Below are 15190 nucleotides of genomic sequence, written 5' to 3' on the forward strand. Positions count from 1 at the left end.
GTCCAAAGGTGCAGGCTCTGAGAACATACATCTCCAAAGGGGTCTCTGAGCTGCCGTTGCTGTTGCCGCTACCGCTGGCCTTGCTTGCTCTTTGAGTGGAGGCTAGAGTCCCCTCCTCCATTGTCCCAGCTGTCACGGACCAGGAAATGTGTGTGAGCAAGACCCCCGAACAGAGGCCACATGTGTCCTGGGGAGCCTGAGGCCCTGTCCATCCTTCAGACAAGGGTTCCCTGCCTTGGTCATGGTCATTGCCCCCCTGGGGACATGGTTATCTGTCATGAGCCCTGAGCTAGCCGCTCAGAGGCGCCTTATTTGTGCCACCTGGAGCTGGCTTAGGAGGTGCAAGGTGAGAGATGACTTACCCCCTTGGGCCACCGAGCTGCCCAGCAACTGCCCATCCCCCTCAGTCAGGAACGGTGCACACGGCGCCTTTTGAAATGCTGATGTTTAATGGACTATTCTACATGAAAGAAAATGGACACGGAGGAATTTCCACAATGCCCGTGTGTGAGGCTCCAGATATTTGCAAGGCAGAGAACAGAGTGAGCTCAGAGCTGCTCAGCCACGGAAGGGCCAGAGAGGGGGCTAGAGAGGCTGGGCGGGAGCGTGATATCACTCAGTAGGTCCCCTCCAGGCAGGTCTTGTTTAGGAGCTGAAACACTGTTCTCCAGGGATCGATGCTGATGGTGAAGAAGCAGATGAAGGTCTGAGGGAATAAGCACAGGAATAAATTGTGGGTGAAGAAGCCTTGGGAAGCTGGTGACTCCAAGCCCTAAAGACGGCATCTGTCCCAAACTTGCATCTGCAAGGTGAGCAGCTGGGGGAACGCAGGCTCTGGCCCTCAGTGTAAGTCTCAGATGTTCCTCACCTGGCTCACTCCTAACCCCAGGGCCTCTTGTGCGACTCTGCTCCCCCCAGGAGAACCCCTGGGCTGTCCCCGAGTGGCCCATGCCTCTAGAACAGCAACACACGCTCCTTCCCAGCGGGCCTTACCTCAAGTAGCCCTGACCTGAGGTGGGCTTGTCCTAGAGCAGGAATTCACTTTCCCTTACCCCCCTGGCAGGAACTGCAGCCCAGCAGGGCCTGGGGCAGAGCATGGGACACAGGGCAGTGGGCTCCCCTCACCCAAACCCCCATCAGATCTGCTTAGTGACAGGGGGACCTGAAGACTGGCCACTCAGTCAATGGTGATGTTGGCCACCCCTGACATGTTCCTCCTCCTGAAGGCAGGAAAGGGCAGTGGCTGCAGAGCGGGAAGAGAACATCCTCTGGCCAGAATCAAGACACCCGGGCCGTTAGGGGCAGGAACAATCTGTCACCAGTATGGCCCGAGGTTCAGACAGCTGAACAGGGTGAGTGGACAGTCGGGATCTCACATTGGCCAGGGGCCTGCAAGTGGACCCTGGGGCTTACCTGCTAGGCTGGGCTCTGTCTTTAGCAGAAGCAGTGGCTGTTGTAGGGCCAGTAGCCCCTTCGCTCTTGTGTCCCTAGGAATGGTATGTCTTCTGCCCCACCCCCCGCAACACCCCTATGCAGGTCCACAGCTCTGGAACCTGAAGGAGGCTCATGTGTGTCTTACGTTGTTCAGCTCTGGGTTTTCTTCAAAGGGGCAGTTGTCAATGTCTTCATCAAATTTCCCACACCTGGTTCTGCGAAGCTTCAGCTCCATGGAGAAAGCAATCAGGGTCTCTATCTGTGGTACATATAGACATTAGAGGGGAAACATCCCTCATGGTCCCATTAAGGAGTTGCTGGTGGTGACACATGGAGTGCAGGAACAGGCCCAACCTTACTCTCTTCGGGGCTTCCCTCTGGGTCTGGATCAGCACACTTGTGTTAAAGCTACACTTGGGGTATTCTGGACAAAGAGGCACAGAGCCCGGTGGAGCCTCTGGGCTAAAAGCAAGCTGATCACACACTATTAATACCACACACTGCAGCCTCACATTTGCAAATACCAAGTGAGACCCCACCTTTCTTTTCAATGCTTCCTGCTTCCATAGCATTCCCAGAGACAGGTGACAAGTGGCTGGGAGGGTGTTGGCCCTGCAAGAGTTTGCTTGGTCATCTCAACCCCGGAGTGGGAGACTCATCTATAGTCCCATTGTCACACCCTTCACCTGCCCAACATCAGAAAAATGCCATACGATGCTAGTGAAACCACACACACACACACACACACACACACACACACACGACGATGGCTTCAAGAAACAACTTCTATGACAAAGTGCACTGTGAAATGTTCTGTACTCTTCTCCACTCCATTCTACTCATTTTATTCCATTGTCTCCCACGGCATCCACTCCATTATCTCCGGCACCGAAACTCAGTCTGTGACTCTGGATGTAAAAATCCCGCCCAGAGGTCCAGCCTGAGAGACCCCAGGGTGCCTGGACCAGTGTCCCAGAGGGTTAAGGTCAAGTGAAGTCTTCCTTCCCCACTGAAGCTCCGCGTCTCCCACGGCATCCACTCCATTATCCCCGGCACCCAAACTCAGTCTGTGACTCTGGATGTAAAATCCCCCCCAGAGGTCCAGCCTGAGAGAGCCCAGGGTGCCTGGACCAGTGTCCCAGAGGGTAAAGGTCAAGTGAAGTCTTCCTTCCCCACTGCAGCTCCGAGGGAGTCCCATGGCTGGGATTCAGCTACAGGGGACCTTGCCTCCTATCGCTGATCCTTCCCAACCCACCCTGCCAGGGCCTTGTTCCTTTGTCTATAATGAAGGCACACGTGCAAGAGGTAGAAATGGAAGGTGATCCTCTGACACAGCAGTGGAGTGAAGGTCAGCAAGACAAGGAGGGGCGGAGCCAAAAAGGATGCGTTTTCCAGAGCCAGCTTTGTGGGTGCAAGAAGGCAGCCTGTAGCCACATTCTGGGAGAGGGCACCAGCACCTGCCTGAGGACCGCCAGCCTGAGTGTGGCCACCTGGGGGCCTTGGGATGAAGGCTGGACATGGTGGGGACCCTTTGCCCTTCATGTGGACTCTCAGCGCAGAGGTCCAGAGGGTGAGAGAGTAATGCCCCCGACACCACACACACACACACACACACACACACACACACACACACACAGAGCCAGAAGTGCTCCTTCGGGCGAGTGTTTCCATTGTTCATGTCTGCAGCCCACATGAAAAGGGCACCGCTGGTTGCATTCTGAAAGAGAGCCCATGACAAGGCGAACCTTTAAGGATGCAAACCCATGGTCTGGGGAAGAGGGGAAATAACATCCGTCCACAGCGGTGGAAACCCCAGCAGGGAGCCCGGGGCTCATGGAAGTCACGGCGGAGACCCTGTTTTATTTTATTTCCTTGAACTCTTTCCTCACCCTAACGTTTTAAGCATTTTCTCTGTGTGTCTGGACATCTTTATCTTTCTCCCCTCCTAGACTACATTTCGATGTCATTTTTCATTAAACAATGACATAAAGATTGAAAAAATATTGCATGTGAGTAGACATGGATCTAATTTTTAAAATTTCCACCTAAAAGCTTTTATAAAACCTGAAAATGAAGAGTTTGTATATTTTATTTTATAAACTTCAAATGGCATACAAGATCCCTTGCTAAGGCCCCTGTCTTGTACCCTGACTCTCTACAGGTGAAGGCCAGCAGGACAGGAAGATGCAGTTACCTACCTTCTCCCTCTGGGAGTCCAGGATGCTCACCAGCCTGTAAGCATTCGTGTCCTTGCTCTTCACGTTGAATATGTGTAAGGCATACTCCACGGTGGCAAGGAAATAACTTTCTATGCCTTTCCCCTCATTGCTAAAACTCCAGCTGTGAGTCACTCGGACCTGGGAACCTGCGAGAAGCAGGAACATGGCCCAGGCGGAGCTCATCTCCATTGCAGACGCCTCAGAGATGCAGGCAACCAGCCACCCACAGCTCTTCTGGCTCAGGCTCCACTCAAGCTTCCCTGGGCAGTGGTCCAACTAATCTACTCCAGGACATATCCTTCCTGTGAGCCTCCTCTCTGCTGTGACACGCTGTCCCCTCCCACATGTGACCCTGCCTCCTCTGTCCAAAGTAGGTAAAATTGTCTCCTGTCCAGGACAAAGGAACAAGGCCCTGGCAGGGTGGGTTGGGAAGGATCAGCGATAGGAGACAAGGTCCCCTGTAGCTGAATCTCAGCCGTAGGACTTCCTCGGAGCTTCAGTGGGGAAGGAAGACTTCACTTGAATGCCCCAGAACCAGAGTCTATAATGAAGGCACACGTGCAAGAGGTAGAAATGGAAGGTGATCCTCTGACACAGCAGTAGAGTGAAGGTCAGTAAGACAAGGAGGGGTGGAGCCAAAAAGGATGCGTTTTCCAGAGCCAGCTTTGTGGGTGCAAGAAGGCAGCCTGTAGCCACATTCTGGGAGAGGGCACCAGCACCTGCCTGAGGACCGCCAGCCTGAGTGTGGCCACCTGGGGGCCTTGGGATGAAGGCTGGACATGGTTCATTTTTCTTGTTGCTTTGAGTCTGATGCACTGGCACACCAGCCTCATGCCAAAGAGATGTGAGAGTCAGTTGAAGCTAGCCAGCACCCCTCAAACCTGATGTAGACAGGATGTAGAGGTTTGGCAGAGACAATGGTAGTCCTAAGAGTCCCAAATGCCAAGGGGACAGGGACAGAGGCAGGGACTAATGAACAGGAACAATGCACGTATTCGGTACCAAGTACCTTCGGCTGAACACAGCTGGTCATAGGACCTGCCTGTGACAGAACTCTGGATGATGGTATGAGCATTATTGTAAACTCAACCAGGTCCAGGTCCATGGGCTTTGCAGTAAAGTATAGTTCCAGGAGCTGTGTGGTAAACAAATAACCTTGAATTGTTGCCAGGGCAGGAAATGCAGAGGGAGAATGTAAGAGCATGGGTCTCCTTTCAAGGTGGGCTCTAGCCAGAGGGTGTCTTACAGCCTTGGACACAGGCACAGCTCCAAAACGGAGGGACTTGGTTCCAGCTCTGTCCAGCATGCCCACCTGAGTCACCCAGACATTTTCTCCTCATCATCTGGAACATTTGCTACCCACTTAACAAGATACCATGGTCAAGTGTAGAAATGTATCGCTCGCATTACAAGCCCCTTATTGTGGGCCAATTCTTTCTCATATATTTCTAGTCAAATGGCAACTGAAAAAATGCTCTTATAGCAATGAGAACATGGTTGGATTGAGGGCTGAAAGCATCTATAGCAGTACAATTGCATGTTATGTGATAATAAGAGAAACATTTCAATAAGAAGCTCTAATACTTATGAACCTGCATCCAAACCACACGTGGAGCTGGAATAGCCAACAGAATACTTGGTGCTGTTACAGGTCAAACCAGCAATTCCACAATCACATTGGGAGCATCTTACACATCTCTCAGGGGTGATATCAAGACAGTTTAACATTATAAAGACTATAGCTAAGTTGAACGATGCAGTTAACTAGTCTACTTAAACAATTTTCTGAAAATTCTTCTACCCAGTATGGAATGTGGGTTTTTAAGTAAAGATGTGATAATCATAAAATGATAGTATTAAAAATGTTACAAATATTTCTTTGTGTCTTCTTCAATATATGTTAATAATGTCTTATAGTTTTTAGTGTAATAGGTCCTTCACATCCTTTGATAAATCCATATTTGTGGGCTGGAAGAATCAACATAGTCAAAAATGGCCATATTACCCAAAGCAATATACCCATTTAATGCAATCCCCATCAAAATTTTTAAAGAAACAGACCAAAAAATCACAAGATTTGTATGGAAATACAAAAGACCCAAAAATCCAAAGCAATCCTGAGAAAAAGAACAAAGTTGGAGCTATCACACTCCCAGACTTCAAATGATACTACAAAGCTGCGTAATCAAAATAGCATGGTATTGGCATAAAAAATGCACAGACCAATAAAAGAGAATTGAAAGCCCAGAAATGCATCCACATGTATATGGGAAAATAATTTTTGATGAAGGATACAAGGGGGTGGGGAGGGAGAAGCCTCTTCAATGAATGGTGCTGGGGAAATTGGAAAGCCACATGCAAAAGAATAAAACTAGACTGCTGTCTGTCACCAGATACAAAATTAACTCAAAATGGATCAAAGGCCTAAATATAAGACCTGAAACAATAAATTACATAGGAAAAAACATAGGCACTAAACTTTTGGACCTTGGTCTTAAAGAGGATTTTATTAATCTGACCTCAAAGGCAAAGAGAAATAAAAGCAAAAATAAATAAATGGGACTATATTAAATTAAAAAGCTTCTTCACAGCAAAAGAAACAGTCAACAAAATAAAAAGGCAACAAACCAAATGGGAAAAGATATTTGCAAACAATACCTCTGACAAGTGATTAATGTCCAAAATATATACAGAACTCGTAGAACTCAATACCAAACCAAACAAACTATCCAATTAAAAAATGGGCAGAGAACCTGACCAGAAGACATACAAATTACCAAGACATGTATGAAAAGAAGCTCACCTTCACTAGCTATTAGGAATATAAAAATTAAAGCTACAATGAACTACCACCTCACAACTGTTAGAATAGCTGTTATCAAGAAGACAAGTAATAACGAATGTTGAAGAGGTTGTGTAGAAAAAGGAATTTAAACTGATACAGCCACTCTGGGAAACAATATAGAAGTGTCATAAGAAAATTAAGAATACAATTACTATATGACCCAGCAACCTCTCTTCTGGGTGTTTATCCCTCTATAATGGAAAACATTTATTTGCAAAGATATATGCACTCCTATGTTCATTGCAGCATTATTCACAATAGCTAAGACATGTAAACAACTGAAATGTCCTTTGAAAGATGATTGAATAAAGAATATGTGCTACATATATACAATGGAATACTACTCAGCCATAAGAAAGGACAAAATATTGCCATTTGGGAACATAAATGAATTTGGAGAATATCATGCTAAGCAAAATAAGTCAGACAGAAAATTTCAAGAATCATGTGATTTCATTCATATCCTATATAATAAAGATACAATATGCAAATTGAACATCACACCCTCACATAAAAGATGGCTGCCCCCATGTAGGTCAAAGATGGCCACCACAAGATGGCTGGCAGGGGAGGGCAGTTGAGGGTGACAGGGCTGTCAGGGGAGGACAGTTGGGGGCTACCGGGCCAGCAGGAGAGCAGTTAGGTGTCAATCAGGCTGGCAGGGGAGTTTTTAGGGGGCGATCATGATGGTAGGCAGAAGCAGTTAGGGGCAATCAGGCAGGCGAGCGGTTGGGAGCCAGCAGTCCCGGATTGTGAGAGGGATGTCTGACTGACAGGGATCGGGCCTAAACCGGCAGTAGGACATTCCCTGAGGGGTCCCAGATTGGAGAGGGTGCAGGCTGGGCTGAAGGACATCCCCCTCCAGTGCGTGAATTTCATGCACTGGGCCTCTAGTGTGTTCTATAAAACTGAAAGCAACAAATGAATGAGCAAGAAAGACAAAATAAACAAAACCTCATAGGCACAGACCACAGTATGGTGGTTACCAGAGGGAAGGGAGGTGAGGGTAGTAAAGAATAAAGGGGGCCAAATACATGGTGACAGAAGACTTGACTTTGGGTGGTAGCACACAATACAGTACACACATGATGTATTACAGAATTGCACACTTGAGACCTATATAATTTTTTTTTAAATATATATTTTATTGATTTTTTACAGAGAGGAAGGGAGAGAGATAGAGAGTTAGAAACATCGATGAGAGAGAAACATCGATCAGCTGCCTCCTGCACACCCCCCACCGGGGATGTGCCCGCAACCCAGGCACATGCCCTTGACCGGAATCGAACCTGGGACCCTTCAGTCCACAGGCTGACGCTCTATCCACTGAGCCAAACCGGTCTCGGCGAGACCTATATAATTTTATTAACCAATAAATAAGTTCAATATTCAATTTTAAAATGTTATAAACATACTGGCAATCCAACAATAAAACTATAGCTAAGAAGTTTTGAATTAATGCATTTTGATCAGATTTGTAGTAAAAATATATTAGTGAATTATCATTAAATTGAAAATAATGTAATTACTTTCATAATTGAAAATTAATTTACTGCCAAAAGAGAGTATCACAAATTGATCATAAATGAGTTTGTAAGCTAATTATAAATTTAATTAGCAATAAAATCCACAAAATAGTGAACACATAACTAAAGCATGTTGCTATGTAAGTTAATACCTTACCCGTAAATATCTCCTCTATTAATCATTTGTAAAGAGCAGATATAGTATATTTTAAAACTTACCAATTGAAACTAATGTAATATTACAGAAAATTTTATACTCGTAAATGTATTTATTAAAAAGGCAGATAGTAGAAAAAGTAGAAAGATGAGATTTATGATAAAATGACAAAATTCCAAAATAAAAAAATGTGTGGTAACAAAATAAGCCAAATATTGGGTGAAAAGAAGTAGGCAAACATTTAGCAAGAACTATCAGGAAAACAAAGAGAGAGAATATAAAACATCATTAGTAATAAAGGGAAGACCATGAAAGATACAGATTAAATATTAATGTGTATGTTTAAAAAAAAAAACTATTTCAGAGTAAAGAGTTTTTAGACTTGACAGTAAAACCTGATCCCATAAAAAAAAAAGTTGATAAATTAGTGGTCATCAAAATTAAAAACTTTTGCTTAGTAAAAGTTTATGTGAAGAGAATTAAAAGTCAAACTAAAGAGTGGGAGAAAATATTTGCAAACCACATATTCCACAAACAATCCGCATCTAGAAATATAAAGTACTTTAAAAACTTAACGGTTAAAAATAATAAATGTCATTAGCAAAAGCCATAAACAGACATTTCACCTAAGAGGGCACACAGATGGCAAGTAAAAATATATAAATATGTTCAACATCATTAGCCAAAAGACACAATGCAAGTTAAAGCACACAATGAGCTATCACCATACACTGAGAATTACTAAGATTAAAAAAAATAGTGACAACACCAAATGCTTGCCAGAATGCAGAGAAAGTGGATAACTCATACATTGTTGATGGGAATGTAAAGTGATATAGCCACTCTGGAAAACAGTTGACAGTTTGTTATAAAATTCAACATGCAATTGCACCCTTGAGCATAGACCCCACTGAAATGACAACATGTTCACACAAAAACTTATAGAGATATGTTCATAGCAACTTTATTTGTAAGAGCCCTAAACTGGAATCAGCCCAGATTCACTTCAGCAGGTAAATGTTTAAACACATTGATATATATATATAATATATATACCAATACAGCTCAGGAATATAAAAGAGCAAACTACTGATTCATGCAACAACTTAGACAACTTTCCAGGGAAGTAGGCTTAGTGAAAAAAGTCAATTACAAAGGTTATCTGTAATAATAAAAGGGTAATATGCTAATTAGACCAGCTATCCTTCCAGACATCATTCCGGACATCCTTCCAGACAAAACTGGGGCTGGAGGGAAGTCAGCCCAGGTTCCGGGTGCCAGAGGGAAGCTGGTGCCAGCAGCCAGGGGAAGGAAGGCCTACTCTTACGTAAATTTCCTGCATCGGGCCTCTAGTATACTATGATTCTACTTATATTTTGGAATGTGGATCCCATTGTCATTTTGGAATGCAAAATTATGGAAACATAAGACAAATTAGTGGTTGCCGGGGCGTAAAGATGAGAAATGGAGAATGGGGGTTAGGGGCAGATGAGGTTGGTGTGCTTATAAAAAGACAACACAAAAATTCTTGTAATGTTGGAATTGGTAGTAGATACATGAACCTAATAAGGAGATATAATTGTATAGAGCCTAATGCATGCATACACACACACACACACACACACACACACACACACACATCAGTACAAATACAATTGGGGAAATCTGAATAGGACAGATAGATGTATCAATGTCAATACCTTGGGCTGTGATATTTTACTATAGTTTTACAAAAGGTAACATTGGGGGGAAAGTGTACACAGGGTCTCTCTATATTATTACTTACAACTGTATGTGCATCTACAATTATCTCAAAGAAAGTTAATTAAGAACCCTATATGCAGCAGAGATGATCTTTGTGCTCCCCACACATTTTCTCTTTCCATGAACCTGGAAAACTCCATCCCCCAGGCTTCTTTGCAGTTAGATTAGGACCATGTGACTGAGTTCCTGCCAATGACATCATGAATGGAAGCCACACCCCTCAAGGTTGTTGAGGGCAAGGGTTAAGTGTGGACATTCTCCCTCTCTCCTGCCTGTGTAAAAGTGGGGGGAAAGGAATTTCAAGACAGGAATTGTCAGAGGGAATCACTTCAGAAGTAGCACTGGGAGAGAGAGGCCAAGGGAAGCTGTCTGACCTGTGTTGGATTTACATGGGTCAAAATCAAACCTGTGTTGTGTCAAGCAACTGAGATCTGGGGCTTATCCGGAAACATCATCTACACCAGTGGTTCTCAACCTTCTGGCCTTTTAAATACAGTTCCTCATGTTGTGACCCAACCATAAAATTATTTTCGTTGCTACTTCATAACTGTAATGTTGCTACCGTTACGAATCGTCATGTAAATATCTGATATGCAGGCAACCCCTATGAAAGGGTCGTTCGACAGCCAAAGGGGTTGTGACCCACAGGTTGAGAACCGCTGCAATAGAAAAATCTTACCTAATTAGAAAATTTTTTCAGAAAAGTACAAAGTTCTAATACAGACTCATGAAAAATAGAGAACCTAAATAGTCTCACATCGTTAACTTAATTTGGCTCAACTTCCCACGATTCTCTCTGCCTTTTCCCTGAAACAAAACAAAACTACTCAGGCAAGGGTCCTGGCACCTTTCACCAAATTTTCAAGGAACAGCTAATTCCTACCTTACACATATTTTCCCAGACTACATAAACAGGTGTAAAGCACCCAAAAATATTTTTTTTAAGAGACTGATGTATCTTACTATCAAAACTTAGCAAGAACCATATGAGGACAGCATGTAGCTTAATCTACTATATGAACGTAAGTACTCAAAAGTTCTGTACATCCCAGGATTGGGGCACAGCTACGCAGAATAAAAAGAAAAGTCAACACTTTAGGACCAATCTAGATTTTATACCGTGACACAAGACTAGCTCAGTAAAAAAATTAATATAATAAAGGAGAAAATAATCTTTATCTTAATAAATACATTAAAAAACATTTGATAAAATGCACTTACTCTAAAAGAAAGAAAATTCTTTGCTCACCAGTGTAAGAATAACAATAACTTTACCTGGAAAATTTAAAAAAAAAATAACTTTACCTGGAAAAGAACTGCCTTTGAAGCTAAGAATGGAATAGTGATTTCTGCTCACAGAGCAAATATTCAGTACTGGAAAGAATGTCCCTGCCATTAAGATATGAAAAGATACACAAAAAATGCTATTAATACTTAAAAAAAGAAGAGATGTAAATTAAGCTATTTGAAGAGGATTTGGTTTCCAAAAAAAATAAATAAATGAAGTCTTAGCTATTGGATCAATGAGAGGGTCCCGCAGTATTACTAACTGAAAATCAAGATATAAGCACGGATCATGTGTTAAGGCACTTGAAAAACAACTATCAAGTGTAATAGACATAAAATAGAATATCATTCAAAATGATAGAGAAAAAAGGTGAGCTATCATAATTCTTTTAAAAATCAATATGATTTGAAAAAAATCACAATATATTGCTGAAGACTATACAAGGAGGCCTGAGAAATGGAGAGGAGTGTTTGTGTGTGAGTACCACAGTAATGGATGGGAAAACTCTCACTAAGGTGAATTGTTTTCCAATTTATCACAAGTTTAATGCAATTTCAATGGAAACTCCAAAAAAAGTGTTTTCATGAAATTAGACAAATACGTTCTAAAAGCCTATTAGGAAAGGTAAAAGAAATAGCTAAATTATTTCTTTAAAAAATAACATTTACAGGGATTTCCATGGTTATATGTCAAAATATTTTATTAACTTCACGAATAGAATGAATCAGGTAAACAAATTTAAGTGTGTTATATGGCTATGCATAAAGTGACGTTGATCGTAATTTGTACATCTCTGGTATTATTTAAACTTTACAATTTGATTTAAAAAAAAGGAAAGCAAGAAAGGTGATGGAATGGTTGTGATCAGGAAACGATCCCAAAGAAAATCGTGAACAAATATAGGTGTCCCCAAAATATATATACACATTTCAAATGATTATTAAGTTGGTGTTTATTAACACACAGTTCATTTTCAAAATTTAAAAGAATCTACAGACGTGAATAATTTTTATTTTGTCAATGCCTGTTTTCAAACTGATGATCAGTCTGGTGCAGGCATTGCTGATAACACGAAGCAATGGAATTGCAAACATCAAGAATCATTTCGTTTGGCTTTTGTGCTCCCTCAATTTGTCAACTGTTGCTGGTTTGGTACCATACACTTTATCTTTTATGTACCCCTATAAAAAAAAAAGTCTACTGGATAAATTTCTTCATTCAAAGCTTAGTCTGACTTCACCCATTATTTCAAATCAGGAATGAAAAGGAGTGAAAATTCAGTGAGTTATCAGCTGTTCAAGTGTGTATACATTTTGCAGGGGACACACTTTGGAAATAATGATAAAGGCAGTGTTTGTACTTCAACTGCGTTTTCAAACTTCCAGTAGCATTTTAGGATGAAGTTGTTCAAAGAGTTGAATGTCTGAAAAGAAAGAAACATCAATTGAGCTATCAGTTGTTAAAATGTGTATACCTGTTTTTGGAACACCCTGTACTTTTGAAGGATATGGTCAGAGAAAGAAAGTTTGGAAACATTTGTCACAACTTTTATAAAAGCTTCAAATTGTCCTTACTGACAGCCTTCGGAAGCAGGGCATAATGACAGGACGGAAGGTGCTGCCCCCTTTGGGTGGTAGCTCATCACTGGGTGTATTCATCAGATGGACCTTAAACTGTGCCACCAGAGGAAGGAAGGAAGAGAAATTCTTCAGAACTTTTTGAAAAATCCACAAGAAGATGTAAGACACTTCTCTTTTCTTTTCCCAGGTGAGAGGCGAGTGCTCAGGGAAGCACTGAACTGTGGTCCATCTTGTATCCCCATGTCTAAGCCCTGGGAGCTCTTGAGTTGAACCTGGCTTTGGGACCAAGCTCCCAGAGGTAAGCTTCTCAGGTCACCACCTGCCCCCTACACTGCGCTTTTGGGCTTCCCTCCTGAGAGCTCCAAGCAGCAGGCTGGGTGCACAAGCCTTGATCTAAGTCAGCATGTGCCACCAGTAGCTACAACCTTCACCCCCAAGAGAACATGGGACCAGGAACAGGTCTTGGGGAAAGGCATCCTACACAACAGAGCCCTGAGTTAAATGGAGGAAGTTCTGGCTGCAGGGGCAGCTCACATCCCATCCTCCTTTCCCCAAAGTTCCTAGGCCAGGACAAGACATAGGCAGGAGACCAGCTGGCTCAGTAGACTGGACATCTGACCCTTATAACCAGGAAAAAGGCATGGAAGTCCTCAAGGACACAAGAAGAAGCCAAACCACTTCCAGGACCCTACAGAATAAGAGGGAGAGAGCAGGAGGAGCCATGGCCTGCAAAGAAGGCTGCTGACCTGCCCAGGAGCACTGAGGCTGCTTGGGCCTGGAGGCACCTCTGGGCTGCTCAAGGCCGGAAGCTGAGAGACCTAAGTGAACACTGCAGTACAGGACTCCCATCGGGGCTGCCCTTTCTGCTTCCCAAGGACTTGCCAACCAAGATTCTTAGGGGAGCGTGGCTCAGCCACACTCAGTGAGCTCCCAGTAGACCCCTTCTCCGACTCAGAGTTCACACCTCATACATAATGTTTGGCAACATACTAATGCATTAACTCAATGCAAAGAGAGGGGTAGGCATCAGCTTGTATTTTCTCCAGCTTACAATCTAACTCCTGGTCCATATTTAAATTCTGCTACTGACACATTCAATCTGGGCTTTAGGCAGGAGCACGGCCAGCAGCCCTCGGGACTGGGACCAGCTGGACAGCTCGCCATCCCCGCTCAGGGAATGCAGGGAAGAAAAACTTCTAGCAGAAGACAAGGGTCACCTCCAGGCCTCCTGGAGCTTTGCTCTGCTTCTTCCACCTTTTATCTCTTTTGTTTTCTGTGTATCTTCTCATCTCTCCTCTTCCTGTATTTCTTCCTCAATCTTCCCCACTTCACTGTCTCTTCAGCTCTTTCCTTTTTCCATTGTCTTCCTCTTTTTCTTCTCAGTTATCATGCTGAATTCTTCACTGATACACTTTTTAAAAATATATATATTTTATTGATTTCAGAGAAGAAGGGCAAGGGAGAGATAGAAACATCAATGATGAGAGAGAATCATAGATTGGCTGCCTCCTGCACGCCCTCCACTGGGGACAGAGCCTGCAACCCAGGCATGTGCCCTTAGCCAGAATCGAACTTGGGACCCTTCAGTCTGCAGGCTGACGCTCTATCCATTGAGCCAAACCAGCTAGGGCTCGCTGATACACTTTAACGGGCATCTAAAACATTGATTTTATTGCCTTCATATATTTTCTCTTCATAGTCTATGCAGCGGCTTAGTGGTCTGTCCACAAAGTCTTTGATACTCTTCCTTTCAAGAGGTGGAGCCTAGTTCTGCGTGTGTGTGTGTGTGTGTGTGTGTGTGTGTGTGTGTTTCCCCATTTGTGTTGGCCAGGCTCAGTAACTGATAAATAAAGTGTCAGTGGCACTGCACAGCTGTGGAGGCTGGCTTGTACAAGCCCTTGTGGCTTTTCTGCTCCCTTTGGCCCCTGCTCTCTCTTGGAGCACTTGCTTTGGGTTTCGCCAGCTGCCCTGGAGAGCAGACCTATAGGAAGACCCACGTGTGCTCTGAACACAGCTGGGAAGGAAATGAACCCTCCAGCTGACAGCTGTGGGAGAGAGCCTCTAAGAAGTGGATCCTCAGCTCCATTAAGCCATCAGGGGCCTGCAGCCCCAGCTAATATCTTGACCACAGCTTCATCAAAGACCCCAGCAAAGCACACTTGAATGTCCAATCAACAGATATGGAAAGATGATTTAAGTCAGAAATAGAATATTCTTTCTAAATTATATAATGTAGATACATTGATAGTTATAGATATCCATCCAGTTGTTTATTATGTCTAACAACTAACCCCAAAGTATATGTCCTCAAAACTGGAATTGAATTGATTGCAGGCAGACATGGTTGAAACTGAGATCCGAAGCTACTCCTTTCCCA

The 15190-nt window shown here is 43.5% G+C and overlaps 1 protein-coding gene across 1 annotated transcript; it reads right to left on the reverse strand.

Moving 5' to 3' along the window:
- Window positions 1-616: 616 nt before the first annotated feature.
- On the reverse strand, window positions 617-3842 carry LOC102759918 (cystatin-9-like). Its single transcript, XM_006757257.1, has 3 exons — window positions 3629-3842; window positions 1580-1689; window positions 617-706 (listed from the first exon to the last, which is right to left on the reverse strand). The coding sequence occupies exons 1-3, from the start codon at window positions 3840-3842 to the stop codon at window positions 617-619; spliced, it is 414 nt and encodes a 137-aa protein (XP_006757320.1).
- Between the last annotated feature and the right edge of the window lie 11348 nt (window positions 3843-15190).

The sequence above is a fragment of the Myotis davidii genome, unplaced genomic scaffold (assembly GCF_000327345.1).
Source record: "Myotis davidii unplaced genomic scaffold, ASM32734v1 scaffold435, whole genome shotgun sequence".
Taxonomy (NCBI): domain Eukaryota; kingdom Metazoa; phylum Chordata; class Mammalia; order Chiroptera; family Vespertilionidae; genus Myotis; species Myotis davidii.

Excerpts from the sequence above, each read along its gene's own strand:
- LOC102759918 (XM_006757257.1), bottom strand. The coding sequence starts at position 3,842 with ATGGAGATGAGCTCCGCCTGGGCCATGTTCCTGCTTCTCGCAGGTTCC. Across the intron at positions 1,690-3,628 it reads CTCCCAGAGGGAGAAGGTAG|AGACCCTGATTGCTTTCTCC; the intron begins GTAACTGCATCT and ends TACCACAGATAG. Across the intron at positions 707-1,579 it reads AAAACCCAGAGCTGAACAAC|ACCTTCATCTGCTTCTTCAC; the intron begins GTAAGACACACA and ends TTATTCCCTCAG.